At 43.3% G+C, this 27,789-nt stretch overlaps 1 protein-coding gene across 3 annotated transcripts in view; it reads left to right on the forward strand.

The window, feature by feature from the left end:
- The window catches only part of rasal2 (RAS protein activator like 2), a 215,502-nt gene that overhangs the window by 78,587 nt on the left and 109,126 nt on the right, over nt 1–27,789 (forward strand). For all 3 annotated transcript variants that reach the window (XM_007902998.2, XM_007902995.2, XM_007902996.2), the window contains exons 2-3: nt 12,923–13,047; nt 18,340–18,466. In XM_007902998.2, the coding sequence (XP_007901189.1) occupies nt 12,923–13,047; nt 18,340–18,466 (252 nt within the window). The remainder of the gene's footprint in view (nt 1–12,922; nt 13,048–18,339; nt 18,467–27,789) is intronic.

Below are 27,789 nucleotides of genomic sequence, written 5' to 3' on the forward strand. Positions count from 1 at the left end.
CTTATCTGCTGTGTATTTATTGTGTTCATTGTGCTATAGGTTTGCGTTCCAGCGGACTACGTTGTCTTTTTAAACCAATAATTTTCAACCATAATTATCCATCACCGTATCTAATTTGTGTATCAGCCTGGCTCATCACTAGTCTAAACTGACATCCAGTGCAGCACTGGGGTCTTGCATTGTCAGAGATGACGTCCTTCCGATTAGACATAAACCGAGATCCCATCTACCTGTTCAGGTGGTTGTTAAAAATCCCAATGCGCTAGTTGAAAAGAGAACAGGAGTTTCTCCTGGCCAACAATCCCCCAATAAAATTGGTCACTCACTCCATGATTGTTGTGGACTTTGCTGTGTGCAAACTGGCTGCCATATTTTCTCTACAAAATTCAACAATAACTTGTTTTTATATAGCACCCTTCACACGTAGTAGTGTCTCGGAGAATTTATAACCAGTCAATCCACTTTACAGTATATCCTTTGAGACGTCTTTGAGACGTCTCGACAATGTGCTAAGGTGCTACATCAAATGCAAGGATTATTAGTTTATAATAAGTTGTGCGCTGAGCAGATTTGAGGGAGTGGCGATTTGGCTGCATGTTGGACATTTCAGTGTGTTGGACAATTCAAATCAGGTTTTTAAATAGAGCGTCTTGAAACTCCCATCAGTGAGATCAGGAACTGAGAGAGCTTTGCACGCCTGCACAGCTATCGCTCTTCTCAGATCCTGTTGACCGATGTTTTGCTCTGTGCATTATTGTTCTACTGCAGGATATCAGATGCTGCTCGGTCACAAGATAAATCAGTGACGTCTTGCAGCAGGAATTGTGTCCTAATATTGCTGTTTCCAGAGTTCCATTAGTCAGGACAAGTTCCTGATGACAGACAGGCAGTCGCTTACGCAGATTTTATCAACCAGTCGTACAGTGATGTTGTGCTCTCTCTGGCAATCTGGAATCTATTTTTTGGAGGAGAGTAATAATTAATACTAATCCTTGCAATCCAGCCTCTCAGAGTGCTTCACAGAATATACTACAAAGTGGATATTTTGTGTGCGAAACACAGCAACCAATTGCACACAGTGTTCCACAGCCTTGGATTGAGTGACCAAATTATTATTGGTTTTAATGATTTTTAAGGGATAATTATCTCTGGAAAGTGATTCTTTAATCAACTACAATCCGAGTTCCTACTTACTGCTGAGTAAACAGGCATGTGGAGTAAGGAAACTTGTCTAAGGTTTTGGAATCAAACCTCTCGCTTGCGAGGCAAGTGCTCTAACCTCTACGACAATGAAGGTAACATGGGGTGTAGTTTTCATTCTTATCCCTTGGTTGTTGCCCAACCTTATATTTCAGATGTGATTAGTCTGACAGGTGTTCTGTCCTTCATGAAAAATAAGGAAGTGTGTTGTGGTCGGGGCATGTGTCCATTTTGTCCATTTTAAACTTTAGGAAAGGGAAACATTCCCACTTGTCCTGTACGTAGATGTAGCTCATCCAACTTCAGGTTAAGGCTTTTTGAAGCAGAGCGGCTCCAACCTGACTGCCTGACCTTGAGTTGCCAGATACAGACAATTGGTACCTAAAGTTGCTCTCATTTATCTGTGCATATATATTTTAAATGTAGGCTGCGTGCATGTGGCTCCACCGGGAGCCAGTACATTTAGACTTGTTTCCTCTTGTGCGGGGCAGTGACTGCTGAGGGAGAGTAGGGATAGCACTAGGATTGGGAGGGCTGATAAGAAAAGGCTATTTTCATCTTCCATTTAATCAAAAATCATTNAAAAAATATGTCTGCCCCTTTCAGTTTCATAATTTCTGCTATTCCTCAGTTCATATCCCACTGAAAGCCATGACACACTCCCCTGCCTTTCATGTATGAATGATGTTTATGGGTGAAAGTAAACAGAACCTGTGTGTGCTGATAATACCTTTTAGGATTTGGTGGTGTGTATACAATAAACAGATGACCAATAAAGATACGCTATTAATACTGTTAAAGACAATTGTCAAAGGCTAATGAGGCTGAAATGCACAGTGAGTAACCTAACCTTGGGACGATTTCCCAGATAAAAGGCTGCATTTCAGCTAATAACCTTGGGACGATTTCGCAGATAAAAGGCTGCATTTCAGCTATCATCAAGTAGAGCCTGGTTTCAAATGAGCACGATTTGCCGGGTGACCCTGGTGTTGATCAGTGAGGCATCAGTGTTTTATGAAGTTACTTTGTTAAACGCTTCTGGTTACTTTGAAGTTACTTTGTTAAACGCTTACGGATGCTTCACACTGTGAAATTCCTGTGAGAAAACATCCCCGATCTTCACTGAACAGCAAGCGGCTGAAGAGAGTTGTAACTAACTGGCTGGTGTATGGACGGTTTATTGGGGAAGGTCTCCCAGTGCAATAGAACCCATATGATGCACGTTGTTCAGGTTCTTTCAGTGAGTGTAGCTGAGTCTTTGCTGCCCTCTAGAGTTAAAGCTTTCCTACATTACAGTTCCAGGGCTGCTGTATCCCAAATCTCAAAATATCCCACAAACGATGACAGACCTTATATATCTAAGGCTCCCTTTAATAATTTGTGTTTTGGCCCTGTGTTCCTTTCTCATCTAAACTCACCAAAATTAATATTAATCAGACCTTCATTGTGCTGTTTGTGGGGCTGTGATGCCACGTTTGGCTACTTAACAGCAGTCACTTTGCTTCAAAGAAACTCATTGCATTGAGCTATTTTCAAGTTAAATTGATTGCCTGCTGTTTCTTTAAACCAGTTGTGTAACAGGGTGCTGCAGTGAGTGCTGGACCCAGACTTTAGCACCCAGCTGAGTGATCACTGCGCTCTGAGACACTACCCCACGTGAAGGGTGGTATATAAATGCAAGTTGTTGTTAACCAAATGTACCCTATCATGACTGTTCTGTCTTCTCAGCAGACAGTACTTTTACACTTGGGGTGTGGGCCCCCGCTCACTACAAGCCCTCGGGTACGTTGCCAAATTGATCATTGTGTGTGAGATTCAGAGAGTGAGCATTTTTGTTGCTATCACAGTTAATCAGATATAGTCTTCAATCTGCCCTGAGATGCGCCCTTCCAGGACAGGGCAACAAGGGTCACTGACTGGCAATAGAAAGCAGTACAATTCAGCAGATTTACTTGATCTTCTTTCCCCTCCTCTCAGAATGCGGGCAGTGGATTGGCCCACTCCTGGCTCAGTTACCTCAGCACGGACCAGACATCTGCATAGCTCGATATGACAGCTGGTGGAGCATTTACCCACTGAAACCGTCAGTGCTATTTTAGAATTGTAACATGATGAAGGAGGGCAGTATAATCCTGTACAACACTTCACCTTATTTGTAAGATGAGAGGTGTATGTTGACTTATCAGGAACTTGGCCTCGGCTTCTGCCTTTAACTTTATTTCTAGTGTTTTATAAAGGCTAAGGCTGCCAGTGTGACCTTGGCTTTACAGGGCAGCTGCCTGACCCTGGCTGGCAACATTTCCTCTTGGCCTGGGAATGGCATGCAACATAGAGCTATCTAGGAAGAAGGGGGGGGAAGAGCAACTGAAAATAATAATATAATATCCTTACATTTGATATAGCGTTTTATCACATCGTTGAGATATGTCTAACTGCTTCACAGAATATATTGTAAAATGAATTGACTGTATGGTGTGTGGGCGAAATGCAGCAGCCAATTGCACACAGCACAGCGCCATGGAGCAGTGGGATGGAGCAGAGGATTGTCTGTGTGGCTATGGGCCACTGAGCGGACACAAGTTGTCCTCATTATAGGGAAAGACCGGGTTGGGGTTCAACACCACATGCATTTCTGTGCTTCCTCACAGCTGCTGTCAAGACCTGGGAACAGCTCACCTGCCTCTGGGCAACAAATGGTGTGTGGTCAGGGGAGACCAGAGGGCAAAAAGATCCAAAATGTAATATTATCAAAAGGTTGCTTCATTCAGTAAACAGCAGATCTGTTACTGGCGAAAACCCTGGACAGAACTGAATGTGACACTGAAGTGAATTGAAATCTCAAGCCCATTGAGTTATGTTGTGAATGGGGTATGAATAGATTCAGTGGCGTTTGTTGTTCAACTGTGACTGATTTAACAGGGCCAGTGCTGCAGGAAGAGAGGGTGATAGGTCACCTTTGATCTTTGGAGAGCTCACCACAGAGCGTTTATATCTGAAAGGCTCTCTCATGCCAAAAATAACTGGTCAAAATGAATGCGGAAGAAAGTTGTAGATGGTGCAGGATCGCTGTTTTGAAGCTCACTCTTAATAAAGTACCATTGCCCACTGTCACCACAGCATTGCTGCTCTGATTCCACCTATCGTCTGAAGCCAAGAGTTTTCTGTCAGCCTCCAATATCTCTCATAGCACTGTGATCAGTGCTGAACAACTGGGGTTCTGTGTGCTGCTGTTTCAGAGAAGCATACATTGCTGAACTGCGGAAAGACTAAAGATTTTCCAGAATTTCTATCTAATGGAGTGACTTGGGGAGTCCCAGGCAGCAGGGAGCTGGTTCCACTTTGATGGGTAATATATTTTAATGCCTGCAGCATGCACAGCCTGGAGGGTTGGAAGTTTGGGCTTGTTCACAAAATGGATAGGATCGAGCTGCCTTCACCACAAGCCTTTACAGCAATGTCCTGGCTTCTATTTGAGTTGGCGGGTGGGAGTAGTATCACTAAGCGGTTTGTCCTAATCTGCCTCTTTCCGTTTGTGATGTGCTGTAGTCTGTGCTGCTTCTCAAATAACTTCTCACTCTCCATGGTATTGTTCTTGCGAGCTCTCTTTCCCAGGCTGGGAAAGACATGGGCCTTACTGATGGCCTCAGTGGAAAATGGAAATAACAGTGTATGTCTCTCCAGATGTGTGCCCTGTTAACTCGGGACTGATGTAACAGTGCCAAATTGTGGAGATCTTTATCCTTTGAACTTGTACTTATGAGGAGGTGGGTTAAGTCATCTCAACCTCCTTTTGCTGCAGCACTGAGACAAGACTTTTCCACCATGATTTTGGCTTGGATTCAGGTTCAGCCAGTGGGTGTGTTTGAGGAATGTGATAACTGATCTGGGAGCTAGCCACTGGAGTTGTTTAGTATCTGGTTAGTCTAGCTAGTTAGCATGAGCTAAGCCACGCATGGTAACAGGTGATAATTTAAGCCTTTCATTGACCGTCTAAGTTGATGTTAAAAAGATGACCGTAGAAAATCCTTCTTTGTGCCTAAAATGTGGAATAATTTCCGCCAGAAAGATACTATCCATATATTTAACCTACCCTCCCTGTCCCTGCAGTTTCCCTAGCTTCTATGGCTCTCACAGGGCCTACAGACTGTCTCGGTGACAGACTGCAAAGGTGGTTTAATGATAATTCCCTCCCTCAGGCTGGTCCACTTATTGAGGTCCTTCCTCCATCATTTAAAGATGCTAATGATTTTTCATTAACTTGAATAATAGCAGCACAAAAAGATTGTCACTGATCGATATATGATGGATATTCTCTCTCTCACCACTCCCCGCCCCTCCCATGACTGTGATCTTAGACACCTGGCTCACAACATTGCATTTATAATAATTAATTTTCAGTTCATTTGGGGTCATTTGCCCATCTTCAAATCACACTTGAAGACTTTCCTCTTCGACCGCACCTTGAGTCACCTCCCCATTGTTTCCAGTTCAGTGTCGGTCCACAGCACCGTTAAGTGCTCCGAGACGCTACTCTTGTGATGGGTACTATATAAATGCAAGTTGTTGTTGTATTAATGTGTTAATACTTCAATATATGTTTATAAGCAAATTAACTTGCAAGTAGCAGCCTTCAGTCGATGGCACCTTCCTGTTGCATGGCTACAATTGGGTATTTACTCAGCCCTTTAACGTCTGCAATAGCATTGCTAAGTGCCAGCAAAACTGATGGAATACGTCCAACCTCGTGCCATCTGTATGTATGATTTGTCTCTTGATGGACAGTATAAAGTGAAATGATATAATGCCCGCTTTACTGTGATCATTAAGCTAACCGCAGCCTTATGCTGTTCAATTGAGCACAAAGTGCTACCAGTCTTCAAATAGCAGTTACACTCGTTTCTTGATGGTCAGCCGTTTATTTTACAAATCCTGTTGGATATGAGTGTTTTGTGTTATCAAAGCCTTCCCTTGGCTGTGATTCAGAGAATGTTGAGTGTTTAATGAAATGAAGTTGCTTGTCATTGTCATACAGCTGTTGTCCAGCTGTCACAGCTGGAGGAAATACAGTATATGACTGAAAGTACTATGTCGGGGAATAAATTGTCGAACTTTTAAATGTGTGTTGCCATGGGCAACAGGAAAAAGCATTCCTGTAAAAATGTACTGTAATCCACTAAACCACATCACAGGGCAATGAGTGCAGTCCTCACATTGCTCATATCTGCAGTTGTTTAATCCTGTTTGTTAGTAATGTATTGAGAGCAGTGCAGGATGGAGCATTTGGGTTGCAATTGGAGTCGGTGCTAGTTTTACTGAAGGAGGGGGAATGTGTTGGGTGCAATTAGATCTGGTGTTTGCCTCATGTGGCGAAATAACACTAATGCCCATTCCCACTAAAGCCCATTCTCTTGGTGCAGTGTACAGTAACAGCTTGTACAATATCATGTTTCCACATGTTTATTACTATGTAAACTCTGAATTGTTCTGATACAAATGAATTTGTTCAGCACTTAAACACAACACTTATATCTACCTTGGTAAAACTGACAATTAGTGAAATTATTGGAAGATGTTCTTAGTATTGAAAAAAATAAGCGTACATGATTTTTTCTTTCTGCAGCAAAAATCTCTCTGTGGTTTAGTTCAAGCGACCAAAAGAGACCACCAGCTCCTACGGTGATTCAGTGGGGAAGTCCATTACGTAAGACAGATAGGGAAGGTCATAGGTTTGATCCCTAGTCTGGGCAGAGTTAGCTGTTCTCTACACCTCAGAGCTATAGAGAGGCAACAAGAGTCTGGCTTTCTGCTCCCCTATTTGCAGGTGAGGACAGGGTCCCGCTTGGTTGAATATGTGCAGACACTTGCTCTCTGCATTCCTAAGAGGAGCAGCAAGCTGCTTGTCCAAATGCTGCAGGAATCAGATGGCTGAAAACATGTTGTGTTGTTGCTGTGTGGTGAGCGCACTGATAGTGGGTAAAGTGGAATGATGAAGGTCAAAGAATACTGAAGCTGTGGTGATAGACTTAAAAGTGGGAGCTTGTTATGTGGTCACCCATAAATGAATCATAGATTCATTTGTGAATTCTAAACTATCCATTTTGTGAAGTTTCACTCTTACTGTGTGAAGTTGTATTATCTGCAAAATGTTACTATTATATTCAAATACATTCTACATGTGCAATAAATTATTTTGCTGTAGCCGCAATTGTTTTAATTATTTCACTGGATATTTTCCAATTTATTTAAGGAATATTCCTAGAGAGAAAAAAGTAATTTGGTCACTCAATCCATGACTGTTTGTGGGACACTTCTGTGCACAATTGGCTGCCGCTTATTGGGCAAAGGTAGGTAATTGGAGTTGAGATACAGGTTACTGGGGATCTAATAAATGGCGGAACAGGCTCAAGGGGCTGAATGGCCTACTCCTGTTCCTATATTCCTATGTTTAGCCCACAAAATACAGTCAATCCACTTTACAATATATCCATTGAAACGCTTTGAGACGTCTCAAAGGCGCTATGTCAAATGCAAGGATTGTTATAATTATTATTATTGAGGAAAAGGTGAAGATTTTAGTTTTTTTTTTACACACATCATTTGCACAACCAGGCTCGATTATCTCTGAAGCAGTTCTGAGACCAACCTTTCAACTGAAGTGTGACCAAGTATCCCCATATAACCCAATGCGGCAATGAAGCGCCCAGGACAGATGAAGGTCGTGACCAAGGAAGTCGAAGCAAAGGCTGGTCAACAGGGGCTGAATAATCACATCCTGTTCTCAGTCTTGTAGAATATATTTGATCTGAATATTTCATTGTGGTGTCAGGCAGAAGCCAGTCTGAGCTGCAGTCTGGTTTGGTGCCTGGGATGTTGCAGACAGAACAATTTGAGCATTCCTCTCACACAGGGAGTCGGACATCATGAGATCCTGTGATGTAATGATTTTGAGAGCCGAGGGTGCGGGGATTGGGGGTGGTGGGGCGGAGAGAGGCTGTATTGCAGCATCTCTGATTGCACAGAACTAACCTGTTTACCTGAGTGAATAAGGCACAGCATCTGTGTGAGACTGGGGGTTTATGCATTCACACAGTGTGATGGATGTTGAGTGCTTTAGAGCAATGCAGTAAGCAAACACAGACAGGGGAGTGCTGCTGCGAGCAGGGCTGCTCCTCATTCACTGTGACTCGCTGCTGAAATTCTCTGACCACCCCAGCATTGGGACGTGCAACAGTGACCCTCAGTCCATGATGGATCGTGTGGGTCTGAGGAGACGCTTGCTATACTTCCGATCAAAGTCGTGCGCAGCTGAGATCTCAGGTAAAGTTTGGTTTGATTCTGTAGCGTGCTTGTCTGTTAGCTTCTGAGGATTGAATTAGTTATTTTTGTAGCAACTAAAAGCACCTTGTTTAAAGTGATTGGAGTTGCAATGCAACAACAACTAACAACAAATTGCATTCATATCGTGCCTTTCACATCGGGAGGACGTCCCAAGGCAATATAAGTTATTGAATCGCCATCAGTATAAGAGCTGGATCACACACTTGATGTTGGATGGGGTGTTCACTTTGCTGGGACCTAATTAACCTAATCAGTGCCAGCTCTCAATGCCGATAATTGAATAACAGGTGCTCGACGATGCAATGTGTTTGACTGTATGCAGAGTGATGCTGCAGTAATAATAATAATCATCATCCTTGCATTTGGTCCAGCGCCATATCACGTCGTTGAGACATCTCAAAGCGCTTCACAGGATATACTGTAAACTGGATTTATATAATGTGGGCGAAATGTGGCACCAGTTGCGCACAGCAATGTCCCACAAACAGCAATAGAGTGAGTGCTCTAACCACTTTGGCATGGGACTCCCGTAAAACACGCGCTTACTGACACACTGCCCTCTGAGTGATGGGGATGGGGTTTGTGGCCAGGAACTTAAAGCACTCATTTATAAAGTTGTTTGGGAGTCAGATCAGACAAGGGGCTGCGAGCAGGAGCTCTGCTTTCTCAGAAAGGACAGTTGGCAGAGCCACCAAATATAGCAATTAATAATAGTAATAATGTATTAATAATGTTTGATTAAGAGATCTGGGAACACCTTTCCCACTGCCTACCCCTATGGTCAAGTTGCAAATGATATAAAAGACATCATGGAATCAGTGCAGTGAGGTGGCAAAGTTGGTTTTGAATTCTCTCCATGTTCCACTATGGTGTTTTCTTAATGCCAAACACTTTTTGGGTAAGTTCTATATGTTGAGCAGATGGGGGTGTGCTGGATTTTAGAGAGCAAGGCACATATACATTGTGGGATTGTGGAGAGCAAAGATGGATTACTCATAATCTGGATAAAATATTCTAGAATTTAAAGTACTTGTAGGTTGAGCAGTTTTGAATTCAGATTTATGATTTCTCTCATTTGTCTATTTGGATCTGTTACATGTGCCATGTGTAAACCCAGATGTGTAGATGTAAATTGAATGTACCGTGCATGATTCTGATTAACAATCCAAAAGGTTTTAATTCAGCGATAAAGAGCTAGTACTCTCATCGGTTACTCAATTACGGACACCTATACACATGCTTGCACGTGGCATGTAATTCCCATCTATTTATGCATGACACATAGTAGACCCTAATAACTACTATTTGACCTCTTGATTTAAAATGGTGTAATTTAAGTATAGCTTTTGTAAAGATCATTATCAGAAATTGTTATCGATCCATAACGTGCCTCTGTAAAATCGAATATGTTTGAAAGGTGCACGTGTGCGAGTGCCATAAAGAAAGCAAATGGTCAACTTACTGCTTGACCCTCTTGCCTGTACAATGCTGACCATTCTCACGAGTTATCCTGCGCTCACCCAATTATTATTGCTTGTCTTCCAGAGCTCTTTGTTATTTATAGTGAAGTTTCTCTGGTTATGTCACCTGCTCAAAGAGGACCATGCCACATTTTGGCAGATCTGTGTCAACACTTCTATGTAACCAGTTCCTAGCAATTGGGTGAGCAGTACAATGGGGTAGTTCTTCCTCACTGCAGCTGAGTACCCGACCTCTGCTCCATCTTCCCTCTGACTAACGGGGCACGGAACTTTCTTGCGAGGGCAACGGGGATGCATTATTCTGTTAGTGAGCTCTGATGCTTATAACATTATGTTATTATGTTATTTATTTTTATAAGTGTTATAAAAAGAAATTCCTCCACTCTCTTCTTGACCTTTTCTGCATGTGGTGACCAGGCCGACAGCAAACTCAACTGTTTGGGGAGAAGCGCTGCTCTGAAAGCGATCACAGAGTGGATTATTAGTCCAAATCTCCTGGATGATAGCACTGTGCTCTTTTATGTTTTCTCAGGTTTTAAAATCTGCCCTATTACATTTGCATCAACAGTCACTGCGGTTAGGCACTGGCAGAACGGCTGACCCTGTGAGAGTCACCGTTTTTATATGCGATGAGTGCTTTTCTCTTGTGTTTATTCATGTTTGTCCTACCTGAGGGCAAACCTGCTGCTGCGAGAGTAATCCATAAATTAGAAACGTTATCCATTATAATGAATCGCGTGGCACTTTGAGTGAATGTCATGGAAGGATTGAAGCTGCCACAGTGATGATCTTTGTCCAGGGACAGTGGAACTCAATCACATGCTCCCCTGAAGGGTTCTTCCAAGCATTTCTTATTGGCGTGGGGAAGCTTTGAGAGATCTCTGAGGTGAATGGTGCAGTAACATGCCTTTGGCAGTTCCAGGCATGCCTCATCTCACAGCTCTTAGCTTCTATTGTTAGTCTCCATCAAGCTATCCAACAGTCTGCAAAAATAAGAATTGTGCCAAAGGTACTGCATTATCCTATGTGAAAGGAATTATAAAGTGCAAGTTGTGATGGAACTGGTACAGCCCCAGGGGTAATCCCAGTGATCTAGCGGGTACATAACAGTTACTAGATGAAAGAAGACCAAGGTGCATTCAGTTCGCCTTCCACAGTCCTGGAAGTCGCATGCACATGTCAAACTATACACTGTATCCCAAGAAATTATTTCCTAACAGAAACTAATTTGTTCTTGAAAATTGTTCTGGCTTCCACCATCTCCCTAGGGAGTCTGTTCCTTATATTTACTACTCACTCACTGAAGTAGCGTTTCAGCAGATTAGTTCTGAATTAGTAATTGTATTGGGTAGAACCTGGAGAAGCTCACTGGTTTGAACCTCGCTGTTTGATGGTCTCAGCTGAGGCTTCAGGGGGAGGTTATGTTGACCCCAGCATTCCTTGGGTTAGGGAGGATAAAACAGGACAGGGTTCCTGATTTTTGACCTCCTTCATTATCTTCTACTTGTCATGTGCATGTGTGGCAGCTGAGTGGAGAGACGTCAGGCTCAGCTCTGATGCCCTCGACAGTGCAGTGGCCTGCCAGCACTCACTGCCAAGGCTCCCTTCTGCATGGAAAGTTTCTGTGTTCCTAAGTACTGTTCTCGTCCTCTAACTTGAGATCAGACACTGTTGGTATTTTTTTAGCTGGACCCATTACCTTCTTTATATCCATTGAAAGACATTTACTGAATGATTGTGTGTGTGTGTGTTTGTGTGTGTGGCGGGGAGAGAACATCAAAATTAAATTTATAGAGCGCCTTTCACGTCGGGAGGATGTCCCAAAGCACTGAACAAAAGAAAGTGAGAGAATGCTTCATTCCTTTTCTTCACTGGCACAAGGACTTGAGAGGACTCCGGTGTCCCATGTTTATTGAGGTACAATGATGCTCATTGAGCTGGAGCTGAGATGTGGAGAGGTGTTTGGGAAAGGAGGGCAGGTGGAACATTGCACCCTGACTCCGTCACCTAAATTCAGGGTGGGCATGGAGACAAGGGAAGGAGTTGCAGTACAGACGTTGACTGCATTAATAAAAATAATAATCTTTGAATTTGATATAACATCTTATCCCATTGTCAAAATGTCTCAAAGCATTTCCCAGGAATTACTGTGCAGTGTCTATGTATTTTGTAAATGAACACAGTGCCTAATTTGCGCACAGCAATGCCCCACAAACAGCTATGGATGTGAATGACCAATTTTATCTCGAGGATTATTGACTAGGACACCGGGAGAAACTCCATTCTCTTTTCAAATAGTGCCTTGGGATCTTTATCATACACCTGAAAAGACTGTCAGGTCCTTGGTTTAACGTCTCATCCGAGGGATTATCTCAGACGTTTCAGTTTTTCCCAGCGCTACATTGAAGTGTGAGCCTAGACTATGAAGCTCAAAGTCCTTGACGTGGGTCTCCAACCCATAATCCTGATTTAGAAGCAAGATTGCTAAAATCTTTGCCAAGCGGACATAGTGGGAGTGGAGTCCTGTAGCTCAGTGGTTAGAGCACTCGCCTTGCAAGTGAGACACCTGGGTTCAATTCCAGGAAGGGCGAAACCTTGGGCAAGTTTCCTTACTCCACACGCCTAATAATAATCCTTCCAGAACAAAACAATAATAAATTGGTCATTTTAAATCTATGACTGTTTGTGTAACTGCTTTGCGCAATTGGCTGCTGCGTTTCGCCCATAAATATACGGTCAATTCACTTGGCAGTCTATTCTGTGAAGCGCTTTGAGATGTTAAGAAAACGTGAATAGCACTATATCAAAATACAAGGATTATTATAGTTAAGATGACATTTGTTTTTTCTCAGTTTTGTGCTTGTTGAATGACCTGTTCTTGTTCTTTTGATGTTTGTTTGCAGATGTGAAAGGTCCCCCTACACACAGACTGTCCTGTGGTCAGTCCCCATACACAGAAACATCCTGGGAACACAAATACTGCCTACTGACTGACAGCCAGATGATCCTTCTGAACAGGGAAGATGAGGTGAGAAACGAGTTCATAACAAAAACTTGCATTTTTATACAATGCCCTTCACATTATTAGTGTCTTGGAGCATTTCTCAAAGTTGGGGTCTTATATCACAACCTCTTGGCTCAGAGACAACAACAACGGAGGACGACCCAAGGTGCTGGACAGTCAGAGTTTCGGACCTGAGCTGGAGGTCGGATAGAGGCGGGTGGAGGGCAGGGGGGGAAGCAGGATGATCGAAAGCACGGTCGAAGAGGAGGGTCTTGAGATGGGTCTTGAAGGAGGCAAGGGAAGGGGCGAGGGGGAGGGATTGCGGGATGGAGTTCGAGAGGGTGGGGGCAGAGCGGTAGAAGTCCCACCCGCCAATGGTGGGGCGAGCAAGGTGGGAATTGTGAAGCAGGCCGGAGCCCGTTGGACAGAGGGAGTGGGCTGGATGGTAAGGGGTTAGGAGGTTGCAGTGGTAAGTGGGAGCAAGACCATGGAGGGTTTTGAAGGTGAGGACCAGGATCTTGAACTGTATCCTCTGTGTGATGGGAAGCCAGTGGAGTTGGGTGAAGATGGTGATAGGGTCACGGAACCTGGTGCGGGAGAGGTCATGGGCTGCAGGGTTCTGGATAATCTCTGGATGAGACACGAGTGTTACGAACTGAGCACAAGGTAGGAATGGTTCATGTATATTTCCATTTCTAATTCCGTCAGTCAAGTGGGATGAAAGCTCAAGTGAGGTGCTTAAATTCCTTTAATTGCCTACAGTAAACCGAAGAACTGCAACCTATATGGATGAGTCCACTGTGAGAGGGAGATTTCTAACAAGATGGATCCACTTCGCTAATGAATGGGAACGTGTTTGTTTAGAGCTTTTAGTTAGTGAATGTCCTAAGATACCCCGAGATTCACTTTTTCAATTGACGTTAGTTAGCGTGTTACTGATCTGATTCATAGATCGTGCATTACAGTCATCAATCGTGATAGCCAGTTTGAGCTGAGAACTTGTCAGATGATTATTGTTATCGGCAGCAGCCACAGTGGAAAAACCCAGCATTAGATATCAGAATTCTGGCTGGCCTGGAAAATGTCTTTCTCTTATTGTAGAAAGACAAGAGATTGGCAACTTAATGTACAGCCGAGAAATCCCATTGTACTTGACAGCAGACATAGTTCTGTGGAGGTGGAGTGTGGAACTTAATTACTGCTGCAGCCAATGTTCTTCAACGAGGAGCCAAGAGACACGTTGAGGCCTCAACGAAGGTAACAAAAGTTGACGATGATTGACAATGCCATTAATGTAGCTGTTCAAATGTGGAGGAAGGTGAGTCCTGAGTTTAATCTACTTCTGTGTCAGCACTACACAGCCCGTTGCTTTCTGTAACCTCACCTTAGGAAGTACATCCGAGTATTTAGCAGATAGAAGGCATTAGTGTCATAATAACCATTTCCAGTCCTGTACTGTCCTATGTTCCAACACTGTGTCTTGTGAAAGATTTTGGGATTTTCTGATTGGTGTGCAGAGGTAAGATAAAAGTAAGCTACGGGACATAATGAGATGGCGAAATGATTGCTTACCATGTTCTACAACCTTTCACACCCTCGAGGCAATCAGATGATGGGGGAATCCACATTACTTATTTAGTGAATTTCCCTGTTTAAATGTTGTGTTTCAACCTAATCATCTTCTGTTGCTGCCAGGCACAATTAAATGGGTGATTTTGCCGTTTGCTCATTGATGTAAGTGGTTTAAGAAAACGTAGAGGTCTGCAATGGTTCAGTGGTAAATGCACGAGAAGATAATGTAATTCTGAGCCATAAAGAAGGTCCCAGTTTGATTCTTGGCTTGTGCTGAGTTATCTGATCTCAAACAGTCAGCAGGCCACAAGAGTGGACAAGGAAGAAGAACTTTGCATTTTTACAGTTGCTTATTATGCCATTGTCTCAAAGCATTTCCCAGTACCCTTGGGCCTGGGTCTTGGCTCCTGAACAGAAATGTCCTGCTTGAAATGTCCATTTATGGATGTCCGATAAAACCAGGATCCGGGTTTGTGGCTGTTTTTCTCCTCTTAACCCTCACCCCAAACACACACACACACACTTACACAAAACCCCTCACCTCACGTACACCCTCCATGGTCAGATAGGCAGCTTTGAGTCAGAAGGTTGTGGGTTCAAACCCCACCTCGGGCCTTTGGTTCACGTGGTCCAAGCTGACACTCCAATGAGATGCTGGGGGGCTGTTGGAGTTTCCGTCCTTTAGATGAAACGTTAAACCAAGCCAAACGTTGTGGAGTCCTGTAGCTCAGTGGTTAGAGTACTCGCCTTGCAAGCAAGAAACCTGGGTTCAATGCCAGGGCGAAACCTTGGGCAAGTTTCCTTACGCCACACGCCTAATAATAATCCCTCCAAAAAACAAAACAATAATAAATTGGTCATTTTCAATCCACGACTGTTTGTGGGACACTGCTGTACGCAATTGGCTGCCGCGTTTCGCCTACAAATATACAGTCAATTCACTTTACAGTCCATTCTGTGAAGCGCTTCGAGATGTCGAGAAGACGTGAAAAGCGCTATATCAAATGCAAGGATTATTATTATTAAACCGAGGTCCAGTCTGCTTATTCAGGTGGATGTTAAAGATGCCATGGCACTGGTCATAAAGAGAAGCGAGTTCCTCTCTCCCAGTGTCCCGGCCAACAAATCCCTCACTCCATTGCTGTTTGTGGGACATTGCTGTGCCCAAACTGGTTGCGTTTCACCCACAACTCACATTCACTCCACTTTACAATATTTCTGTGAAGCACTTTGAGATATCTCGATGATGTAATAAGGCACTATATCAAATGCAAGGATTATTATTGTTTGGCTGCTGGCACTTGTGGATCTGAGTTCCAGCATGAACTTGCACCTTCAGGAAAGAAAATTATTTTAACAAAATGATTCCAAGTTAAAATTAGGTTAGCTTTACATTGACACAAAGCGAATTGCCTTGAATTTTACCCATTTAGATTTTATAAATCTAAATGGGTAAAATTCAAGGCAATTCGCCCTGAATAATTAAATCATTAAAATTCCCCTATCTTCTGGAACTCCATCACAGAGCCTTTTGACTCACCCCTTCCCTTGCCTCTTTCAAATCCTGTCTCAAGACTTTACTCTTTGACCGTGCCTTCAGCCATCTTCCCACCCCCACTCCCCCTTGCGCTCCACCCCCTTTGACTCCAACCTCCAAATCAAGTGCAAACTTATGACTGTCCAGCGCCTTGGGACATCCTGGTGATGTAAAAGGCACTGTATAAATGCAGTTTGCTTGTTTGTTGTGTAAATAAACATTCCTTGCAGTTGATATATTTCTGTGCCTGTCTAAGCTCTTGACACAAAAGTTAATAATATAACCTCACTCAGTCATGTAACGTCCTCCACCCGAGATGACCTGCTCACAGACCTCTGCCAATGCGGCGCTGTAACCTGCCACTGAAGAGAAATGAGAGGGAGGCTCCCGGGATCGTTTGTTTTCTCTCCTGGTCGAGAAACTCTTCTCAGTGCCTCCTCTCTGGCGCAGGAACTCAGCACATGGGAATCGTGGCACAAACGTGCATCCCTTAGTGCCTGTGTTCATAATGGTGCTAAATCTAAAGTGGAAACGTTAAGTGTTACAACAATGATTTGTTTCTTGCTGAAAAAGCCACTTTTAGCCTCTTGCTCTCTCTCACACACTCTCAAAGGCCCATCAGAAATTTGTTGAGTTTGAGCAGCTTGTGTGGTCTTGGGAAAAAGGGTAATATTTCCTTTTTGGAAACCTTTTCCCTGGAGCCTAGAAGCATATTTGTATAAGAAATGTACGATAATCTGTAGCACTTGAGCAAAACCATTTCATCTGCCTCCAGGTTTTTCTTCTCTCCCTGCACAAGATACAGACTCACTATAGGGATGGGTCTTCAGGGACTGTTTTCTTGTAGCTGATCTTTGACCAGGAAAGTCAAAATAAATAAATAAGAAATAAAATAAAGAAATAAATAACGTAAGAAGAACTCCAACGCAGTGCTAGAGGGGATGGGAGGTAAGGGTGGTATTGTCGGAGGTGCCGTCCTTTGGATAAGACATTAAAACCGAGCTCCCATCTGCTTGTTCAGGTGGATGTCAAAGACCCCATACCACTATTCGAAAACAGAAGGGAGTTTCTCCTGGTGTCTGGGCAACAATCCCCCAGATAAATTTGGTCATTCATTTCCTGGCTGTTTCTGGGATATTGATGTACTCAATTTTGCTGCCACGTATGCCTATAAACACAATCACTACTTCACAGTAAATCTTGTGAAGCGCTCTGAAACCTCCTTCTGATATGATAAGACACTGTACCAAATGTAAAGATGATGATGATTATGAAGGCACATTGTTGAGGTAGAGCAGAGGTAGCTTTATTTTGCAGAGCTAACATGGGCTCAACCAGATTTTGAATTACTTGATTCAGACACAAGGTCCCTAATGTGGAAAGCTCCATTTCTCACAATTCATGTATAAAATACAAACCTAATATATTTAATATCTGATACCTCACCTTGGTGAGTACAAATATTGTACTCTAAAGTGTATGCTGGAGAGTAATAGTGAAGGGAGCTGCATTTGATCGCGATGTTGAGTACGGAGGGACAGGGCTGATTTGAATGCTCACAAGTTCTGTTCGAGAGTTGCAGGTTGAACTCTCAATTCTTCATTTACAGCTCAAATCACAATGTCTCTCAGAGCCAGAATTTTTATATCTACTTTTGTCCCCCCCCTCTGTTTCAAAAGCACTTAACCTTCTTCTAGAACCTCACCTAACTGGCTGTTCTTTATGCGCAAGTCTTGGCAGGAAATGTCAGCAGGTATTTTGGTTGCATAGGGAAGGAATCTTGTCCTCACCCCACATGCTTAATGCACACCTCCAACTGGAGACCTTGGGGAATGACTAGGACTGAGGCTATATAAATGCAAGTTGTTGTTGGTATCTCCCCCACCCCCCCCCCTTTATCTGGGGAGATTGAGGCCAATTGTACCACTCCACCTGCTGCCCCAGATGAGATCAGATAACTTGGTGCAGACTGAGACTTGAACCTACAACTTGTCCATTCTTTATTGTTTACTACTGCACTGGTCAAGTACAGTTACTCACTCAGTCATCATGACAGCTCCTCTGAGGCAGACTGAAGATGCAGATTCTCTATTGTAACGGTTACAAACTCCTTGAGAATTGTTTTTTGATAGAATCTAGGGCTGTTGTAAAATGTTTTGGGCTGTGCTTTCTCGTGTCTCTGACCTTTTCCTCTTCCCCTCACACAGATGAATACAGACTTGTTGCAGGAGCAGCAAGTGGACTCATCAAAAGGTCGGATGCTGAGGCGCACAGTGAGTGTCCCCTCAGAGGGCCAATTCCCAGACTATCAACACGATGCAAGCACAAAGCTGGGTGAGTTGGAGCATTACACTGTGTTTCTTTCAGGAGCTCTCTCTAGAAGTCTCAGGATTTCTCTCTGGAAATGGACTGGATAACAATACTGTACACGCAGCAAGCATACGGCTTCCTGACCAGTGGATGTGTGTTCGTTGCCCTCTCGTGGTTGTTGAAAGAGTTACAGATCAGCAAAAAGCAATTTATTGTGGTGTTTTCCTCCGAAACAAAAACTGCCATCTCGTGGTCACTCTGGGAATGAATTTAACCCTTCATACGATTTGACGGTGATTGTGGGTTTGGAGCCTCTATTTATTGCAAATGGGCCTTTCGGAACAGGATACACTTCAAGTCCACTCTATTCAGCATTGGTCTTTTGTGAGGCTCAACTCTGCCTTGCAAAGGAAGGTGACCACCTGTAATGTGAAGTGATTGCTTTGCCATCCCACAGTATCTTCGCCTCGCCCCCTCCCTTGCCTCCTTCAAGGCCTATCTCAAGACACCCCTCCTCTTCGACTGCGCCTTCAGGCACTCTCCTATCCCACACTCCCTGCCCTCCACCCCTTCTGATCTCAACCCCCAGCTCGGGTGAAAATTCTTGATTGTCCAGCACCTCTGGACGTCTTCCTGACGTGAAAGGCGTTCTACAAATGTAATTTGTTGTTGTTGTTAGGTACATGCTTGGTGTGCTTGGTTCCAATGTGTGAGATACCTTAGCCTTTTCGCTTTGTGATTTTATATCTCCATTTGGTAATAGCTGATCTCAGAATTTTCTTAGTTAGATCGTGTAATTAGTTGAATCTAGGGACCTTGATTTTCCTAAGCCTTTGTTTGTTGTGGGGAGGAATCCTTTCTGGAAAGATATCAGTAGATTCAAGGATCCTCCCCACTGCCTGAGTTAAGCTGTACAGGGCTGAGTTTGGTCAATGCTGGGGTTGCTAATCTTAACTAGGGTAGAATTTGGGCAGGACACTGGGTTAGAGAGAAGGAAAATGGGACCCACTGCTGTTCACTTGCTGAAATGTGTGAATATGGGAAAGGATATGAGGGAGGGATGAGTTGAGTGGAGATATCACTGTACCACAGTTGTAAGAAGTCAGGTGCAATTTTGTAGTTTGGGCACCAAACCTAAGAAGGATATATTGGCCTTAAAGAATGTGCAGCATCGATTTACTAGAACGATTCCTCGAGCACCTAAATTATAATGAAAGGATGGAAAAACTTTGATTATATTCTCTCAAGTTCAGGAGGTTGAGGAGTTATCTAATTGAGGTGTATAAAATTATAAAGGGATTTGACAGGCTGAATAGCGAGCAACTGTTTCTTCTGGTGAGAAAGTTGAGGCCATAGAGTTAAACTTGAGACAAAGCCATTTAGAAGGGAAATAAGGAAACATTTTTTCACGCAGCGGGTGGTTGGAGTGTGGAATTCACTCCCCTAGAGGGCAGTAAAGGCAATAAATTGATCAATTTAAAAGGCAAATGGAAATATGCTTACTAGCCAGAGGTATCGAGGGATGTGGAGAGAGGGCAGGCAGGTGGAGTTGAGTTGCAGATTGGCATCTTGGAAAGTGGTGGGACAGGCTCGATAGGGGGGTGAATGGCTTCCTCCTGTTCCTATGTTCCCAGTCTCATCCACAGTATGGAGTAGTCTGAGAAACATATCACAGGGGACTCAACGTTTTGGAAAGCATTAGTTTTGAAGACAGACTTTTACTTTGTCGATGTCTTTAGCTCCTGGTATAATGGGTATGATATTGTGACAACAGATGTAAAAGTGGCAGAGGGAATGAAGGAGAATGGAAGACATTGGTATTCTCCGCTCAGCCTTTTTGTTCAGTTGAATAAACATTGTGGACACAAACTATTGACCAATATGATCACTGGGTCGGCATCGGGCTCTGCTACTGTTAAGGACTCAGAGAAGATAACCGGTGTGAAGGGCGCTATATAAATACAAATTGTTGTTATTGATCACGTGTTACTGAACCAGGCCATTGCATCTAGCCTGGAATCTATACCTTTCAGCAGTCTGTTACAGATGTCACTGAGAGCGAGGATTGATCTGTTTTTGTTCTACTTCCCCCACGTGATGAAAGCTTGTCTGAGTTGCTTTTAGGAAGTGATATCTAGCTTTTGTGAGGAAAGATCTGTGCATGTGAAAAGATTGTGAAATGCTCAAAGCCTTGTCTTGTTTTAAAAAAAACATCATTTGCTGATGTGTAGTAAAAGACGCATCACTGTCTAGAAGCTGGATTGCCACTTTTAGTCAAAATATGACTCGTCCATTGTGATCTGTGTTCACATGTTGTAAGAACCTTTATGTGCAGAACTTTAGGCTTCTCATACCTTTAGGTGCAGAACTTTAGGCTTCTCAAAACTGTGTACTGTTGCCAGTCTGAGAGTCCTGTAGCTTCGTGGTTAGAGCACTCACCTTGCAAGCGCTACGACTTGGGTTTGATTCCCAGGCAACACAAAACGTTAGGCAAGTTTCTTTACTCCTCATGCCTCCGTTTAACCAGAAGTAGGTAGGAATCCAGTTGTTAGTTGATTGGTGGATCGCTTTCTGGGGGTAATAAATCCTTCAAAAATAAATAAATGATTTGGTCACTCAATCCACAACTGTTTGTGGGACACTGCTGTGCGCAATTGGTTGCCGCGTTTCACCCACAAAATACCCAGTCAATCCATTTTACAGTATATTCGGTGAAGCACTTTGAGACCTCTCAAAGCTGTGATAAGGCGCTATATCGAATGCAAGGATTATTATTATGAGAGGCTTGGATCATAACCTGCTTTAGGTCACTCCTCTGCAACCAGGAAAGTTAATTCCAGGCCAGGCCATTAGATGCTGCCACTCTTTCCCCCGTGTTTGGCACCAGTCAATCCCATTGTGAAACCACACCATCACTATATGGAGAGGGTTTAAAGAGCCATACTGTCAGGTTATATTCCCAATGAACCAAACTGAATTCACTGATATTCAAGAAGATTCCTACTGGGCAATTGAATAAATAACACATCTAATAAGTAATGAGCAGAAAATATCTCTAAAGATATTAAATAGCCATTAAAATAATAGCACAATATTATAGCAGATAAATTGAATGCACTTTATGGTGATGTTATGATAGCATTCATTGCACTAGTGCTGGTAAAATTCTATCTGAATGTTAATCTAATGGGACTGAATAATATGTGCCTGCCTGGCTATAAATGGTATTCAAATGTACAGGGAGGAGAATAAGTTACGACTAATTGTTTTTACTCATAAAAGAAAACCGATTGAAGCCGTGGCTAGGGTAACGCACAGATTTCTGTTACATGCTATGAACAGGAAGTGAAGATGGGATTGTCCAGACAAGTTGTCTCACATATTAACCCTGTCTAGACTGCATGTAGTAATTTGAGGTTTGTTCTGTAAGCAGTGTTAATAATTGTGTTTTGGATGCGATTCATTTCACTCAAGTCTTCAACTGAACTTGGTCTAATTCACTTCCTGCTCTTCCCCGTGTAATGTTGTTCAAGGCTGAAATGTTCTAAAACTTCAAGCAATAATCTTTTTCTGTTGGTTTCCAGTGTATCCAGTCAAAGGGCATACAAACTTCTATTTAGAGACCCCAGTTTCTATTTGAAAACTTGCATCATGTCACTTTCAGGAACTCTGTCCACCTATGTCCACCTCTTGTCCAGAAAGTGAGACTGTTTGAGCATTTGCAAGCTGACCTCTCCTCTTCCATCCCCAACAGAAACACAAATAAAATAATATTAATCCTGGCTTTTAATGTCTTTCAGGTCAGGAAGAATCTCAAAGCGCTTCACACGATTTACTGTAAAGTGTTGTGACTGTATTGTGCGGCAAACGTTTCACCCTGAGCAGGAATCAAACCAAGGTTCTCTTGCTTGGGAGGCGAGTGCTCTAACCACTAAGCTACACGACTCCATGATGGCCACTATCGCATCTAAAAGAGTGTTTAGGAGGAATTTCTTTATACAGAGACTGATGAGAATGTGAAACTCAGTGCCAGAATCCATGGTTGAAGCATAAAACATCAGTGCATTTAAAAGGAAACTCGATATATACATGAGAGAGAAGGGAATAAAGGGGTGTGGGGAGGCTGGGGAAGGGGCAATGAGAAGCAGTGCGGGCTCTTGTGTAGTACAAACACAGGCTTGGACTAGTTGCACCAAATATCCTGTTTCAATGCAGTAAATTCTATGTAACATACACGTACTACCCCCCCGAGTATTGTGCTGATCGATGAGAAGCCTGCAATACTATTTCACTCACCTTGAATGCATGTTGATCTATTGAGCTATTTATTTTATTGATTTCACTTTTAAAGCTCATCACAGTCTTGCTCCTCCCTTCCTCTGTGACCCACTAAAAGAATACCAAACCGTCCACTCCCTCTGCTTGACAGGCACTGGCCTGATCCGTGCTCACTCTACCATTGATAATTGGGCTGTTAGCCTTTCTCTAGGTATCTACCCTCTATCCGGCAACCCTCGCCTTCCCTTGCCTCCTCCAAAGCCCATTGCAAGATCTTCCTTTTTGTCCATGCCTTCAGTCATCTTCCCTCCTCTACCTCTTTGCCCTCCACCCCCCACTTGACTTCCAACTCCCAACTCGAACCGTCCAGCACCTTGGGACGTCCTCCCAATGTGAAAGGCACTTTATAAATCCAATTTGTTGTTGTTGTTCTGATTAATTCTTGAGCTAATTATTTTACGGTGTCTTTATGTCCTCTTCACATTGAATTGATGCTGAAATTAGTCAGAAATTAAGATTTTTACATTCAGCAGAAGTTTACCATTAAGTACAGTGCAGTGAGAGGCTGCTGCTGCTGCTGTTAATAATATGTTTTATGCGGCCACGGTAGCCAAATAAAATGTGCTCTGTCACAAATGCTGATGGTTAGTGATTGGTGATCAGGCCTGGGCCTTCCTTTCTCTGTTGTTCTTTGCATTTATAATAATAATAATATAATAGTACCCGTTGCAGTTATGCTTGCAACCAAAGGATCCAATATGGAATGTAGATTGACACACAGACAGACACACTTACTTATCCTTGAAAGGTCTGGTTTTTGCTTAGGCATCTTTATAATAATAATAACATAATAATAATCCTTGCATTTGATATAGCGCTTTTCACGTCGGGAGGACGTCCCAAAGTGCTTCACAGAACACACTGTAAAGTGAATTGACTGTATATTTGTGGGCGAACGCGGCAGCCAATTGCGCACAGCAATGTCCCACAAACAGTTGTACATTGAAAATGAACAATTTATTATTGTTTTGTTTTGGAGGGATTATTATTAGGCTCTGTGTGGAGTAAGGAAACTTGCCCAAGGTTTCGCCCTCTGCCTGGAATTGAACTCAGGTCTCTCGCTTGCAAAGCGAGTGCTCTAACCACTGAGCTACAGGACTCCACTATTTGTGAGCGAACGCGGCAGCCAATTGCGCACAGCAATGTCCCACAAACAGTCGTGGATTGAAAATGACCAATTTATTATTGTTTTTGGAGGGATTATTATTAGGCGTGTGGAGTAAGGAAACTTGCCCAAGGTTTCGCCCTGTCTGGAATTGAATTTTATAATGATAAATATAAATGTATTTATATCCTCCCAATGTTAGTAAAAAAACAAACGTCCATTTTAAACATCCTTTGCAGTTGCCATTTCCATCATGTTACACTGCTATCCACACTTCAGTTTTATTGCTCTGGACCTGCTCTTACTCCAATGGTGACCATAAGCTTGTTGAGCAACCACCACAGCGGAAACAAGCCTGTGGTTTGAGTGAGTTCTCTTTGTCGTTTAACTCCATTTCCAAGTGCTTCATGCAACGTAATGACACAAAGGACGGCAAGCGCTGGATGTACACCAGGCAGCAGCATCTTAAATAACAATTGCAGAGAATTGTCAAGTTCAAGTGAACATGGGATATGAATGCAAATGGCTCTGTGGGGTTCAGTCAGGTGAGGTCTAGAGTTGTCTCCAATTGGATCTGATCACTAGTTGTGTTGTTCTGGCAGTAGTGTTGAAATTTTCGGTGTCTCAGTATAAGGAATAACTATTTGTAGGTAAACACGGCAGCCAATTTACATATGTATGTTTTTTTGAGTAGTGCCATGGGATTTTTTTAACATCCATCTGAAAGGCCAGCACCTCCCAGCAGTGCACTGGAGTATTAGCTGAGACTCTGAGTTCAGAGTCCCAACATGAGGCTTAAAAATGAATTGCTGTAGTGGTTAGAGCACTCGCCTTGCAAGCGAGACACCTGGGTTCAATTCCAGGCAGAGGGCGAAACCTTGGGCAAGTTTCCTTACTCCACACGCCTAATAATAATCCCTCCAAAACAAAAAAACAGTAATAAATTTGTCATTTTCAATCCACGACTGTTTGTGGGACACTGCTGTGCGCAACTGGCTGCTGCGTTTTGCCCATAAATATATGGTCAATTCACTTTACAGCATATTCTGTGAGAACTTTGAGACGTCGAGAAGACGTGAAAAGCGCGATATCAAATGCAAGGATATTATTATATATTGTATTTATTTATAGGGTCCAAATCTCTGATTGTCCATCGTCTTGGAATGTCCTCCCAAACATGAAAGGCGCTATACAAATGTAATTGGTTGTTGTTGTAATTGTATTGTATCATGATTATACATTTTTAGGTGGACATTAAATAGTTTCTGTTTCTTGTGATGAAATACTGATGAAAAAAGAGGAACAATTTTTTTCTTCGCAGCAGCGGAAACCAAAAGACATGCTCTGAATTTCGTGTGTGTTCAGTGTGAAAGTCAAAGTGATGTGTTGTTGGTCTCGCTCTGGGAAAAGCTTGATCTTATCTCTCCTCCGTAATGTTTCCCTTTAGAAGTGGATATATTCCAATGTTGTGAGGTCTAAATGGGCTTGCAATGTTTGATATAGTACGGGGTGTTCACAAAGTCCCGTTACCCCCTTTTACAAAACAGCAATATGAGACTGTTGAGAAGCTGAAACAAGCTGTCAGAGATGCATTTTGCCTCGTGACTCCTTCCATGTTCCGGAAGATGTTACAACGAACATGGCGAGAGATCATTATCTGCCATGAAAATGATGGCGCTCACACACATCGATCCTCTGGACATCTGAATACAGTTTTACTGAATATAATTAAGTACTTCGAAATACAATTATCATCATTCTTTCACGTGTTTCAGTTGTTGGTCAGTGCACTGTACAAAAAAGACATGGGGGATAACAGGACTTTGTGGAAACCCAGAAGAGAAGTCCCTTCTGCCTGTGCATCAGCAGGCAGGACTGAGAACAGCCACAATATAATGGGTACATGTGTGTCTGTCCACATTATTCCATTCAGACTACAATAGAACTTTACAATGTTCTCAATTATACTGTTGCTCATTGCAATTCCTCCCACCCAAAAAATATGAACTTTATTATAACGAATGAGATAGCTTCTGATCACACTTGTAGTTTTGTTTAACTTCTGGTGTTTGCTACTGACAAATAGAAGAGGACACGATGCATGTTTTTTAATGTTGCATAAATACATTAAGATATAGTGCTGTGTTGCACAGTGAGGCATTTCATGGAAAAGATGCTTCAGTGAGCTCCAGTGTCCCACAGGAGAGAAATATCTGAGCGAGTGGATCCTGGAACTGCTACAAACAGGACCCTTCTGTTTTTGCATGACCTTCCAAGAATGGAGTGGGTTTTCGTTGCATTCTCTCACTGGTGGATTCATTGCTATCCAGTGAGGAGGATGTGAGTGGAGAAGCTGACAGTTGTTTGAGAAGTATCTGGAACGCCTTTATCCTATAGCTGGAGAAATGTCAGCCCTCTGCTTGGTGCCAAAGTGCCTGGCACTGTTTTGCTCTTGAGGGGCAGTGAAGGTTGAAGCGGTGAGGAAGGGAGTGGGGCTGACTTCAGCTGCTGTGGCCTCTGTTGAAACATTTTTCAGAAAGGAGGGTTTTCATTTGCTACCACATTGAAGACTTATTGGGGTAAGAGTTTTTTTTAAGGCTGATTTCCTTCTCTTACTCCCATCAAAAAGGAACTGGAAAAGCACTTGAGAAACAAAAAACATCAAGGAATATAGGGAGACCAGAAAAAAAAATAGAACAACAACAAAATTACATAGTCCCGTTCACATTGGAAGGACTTCTCAAGGCACTGGACAATCAGTATTTTGGTCCTGAGCTGCAGGTCGGGATCGGGGAGAATGGAGGGCAGTGGGGGAAGGAGGGTGATCGAAGCTACGGTCGAGGAGGAGGGGATTGGGATGGGTCTTGAAGGAGGCAAGGGAGGGGGCGAGGTGGAGTGACTGCGGGATGGAGTTCCAGAGGGTGGGGGCAGAGGGTGGAGCCCGAAGAGCAGAGGGAGAAGGCAGATTGGTAGGGGTTAGGAGGTCGCAGAGGTAGGGGAAAGCTAGGCCATGGAGGGTTTTGAAAGTGAGGACCAGGATCTTGAACTGTATCCTCTGTGTGATGCAAAGCCAGTGGAGTTGGGCGAGGATAGGTGTGATAGGGTCACGGAGCCTGGTGCGGGAGAGGACACGGGATTCAGAGTTGTGGATGATCTGCACCCTATCAAGGGAGTTGGAGAGGCCGACAAGCAGTGAGTTTGCATAGTCAAGCCTCGATGTAACGAAAGCATGTATGAGGATTTTGGTGGCCTGCTGTGTGAGACAGTGGCGGAGCCGGGTGATGTTGCAGAGGTGGGGAAAGGCAGAGCAGATCATTGGATGGTTGTGGGGTAGAGAGCATAGTTGAGGGCCAAACAAGATGCCAAGATTTTGGATAGGCTCAGTGAGTTGGAGTGTGCTTCCTTGGATGGTGATGCTGTCAGCGCCTGAGGTGTGGAGACGCTGATGGGAGCCAATCAGGAGAGCCTCGGTCTTGTTGACGTTCAACTGAAGAAAGTTAGCTCTCATCCAGGACTTGATGTTTGGCAGACATTTCAAAAAGGACAATTTTAAAAAAAGGGTAGTGGCACAGACTCGATTGGCTCCTTCAGTGCTGAAATGCCTGATTTTCATTTCCCTGTGTAGCCCCTTTGCAGAGCACAGCCATTACCATCAGCACTTTGGGACGTCCTCTCCACGTGAAAGGCGCTGTATAAATGTAATTTTGTTGTTGTATCAAATGGCAAGCCAGTGCTCTGATAGGTGTCAGCCTGGTAGCAATCTTGCCTCCAAATGAGAAGGCTGTTGGGTACAAGTCCCAAGTTTGGACTACAGGTGCTTAGTTGAGGCTGACACTCCAGTGCAAAGCTGTAGGAACGTTGCGTTTTCAGAGGTACCATCCTCCAGGTGAGTTATTAAACTGAG

Source organism: Callorhinchus milii, unplaced genomic scaffold, assembly GCF_018977255.1.
Source record: "Callorhinchus milii isolate IMCB2004 unplaced genomic scaffold, IMCB_Cmil_1.0 Scaffold5, whole genome shotgun sequence".
Taxonomy (NCBI): domain Eukaryota; kingdom Metazoa; phylum Chordata; class Chondrichthyes; order Chimaeriformes; family Callorhinchidae; genus Callorhinchus; species Callorhinchus milii.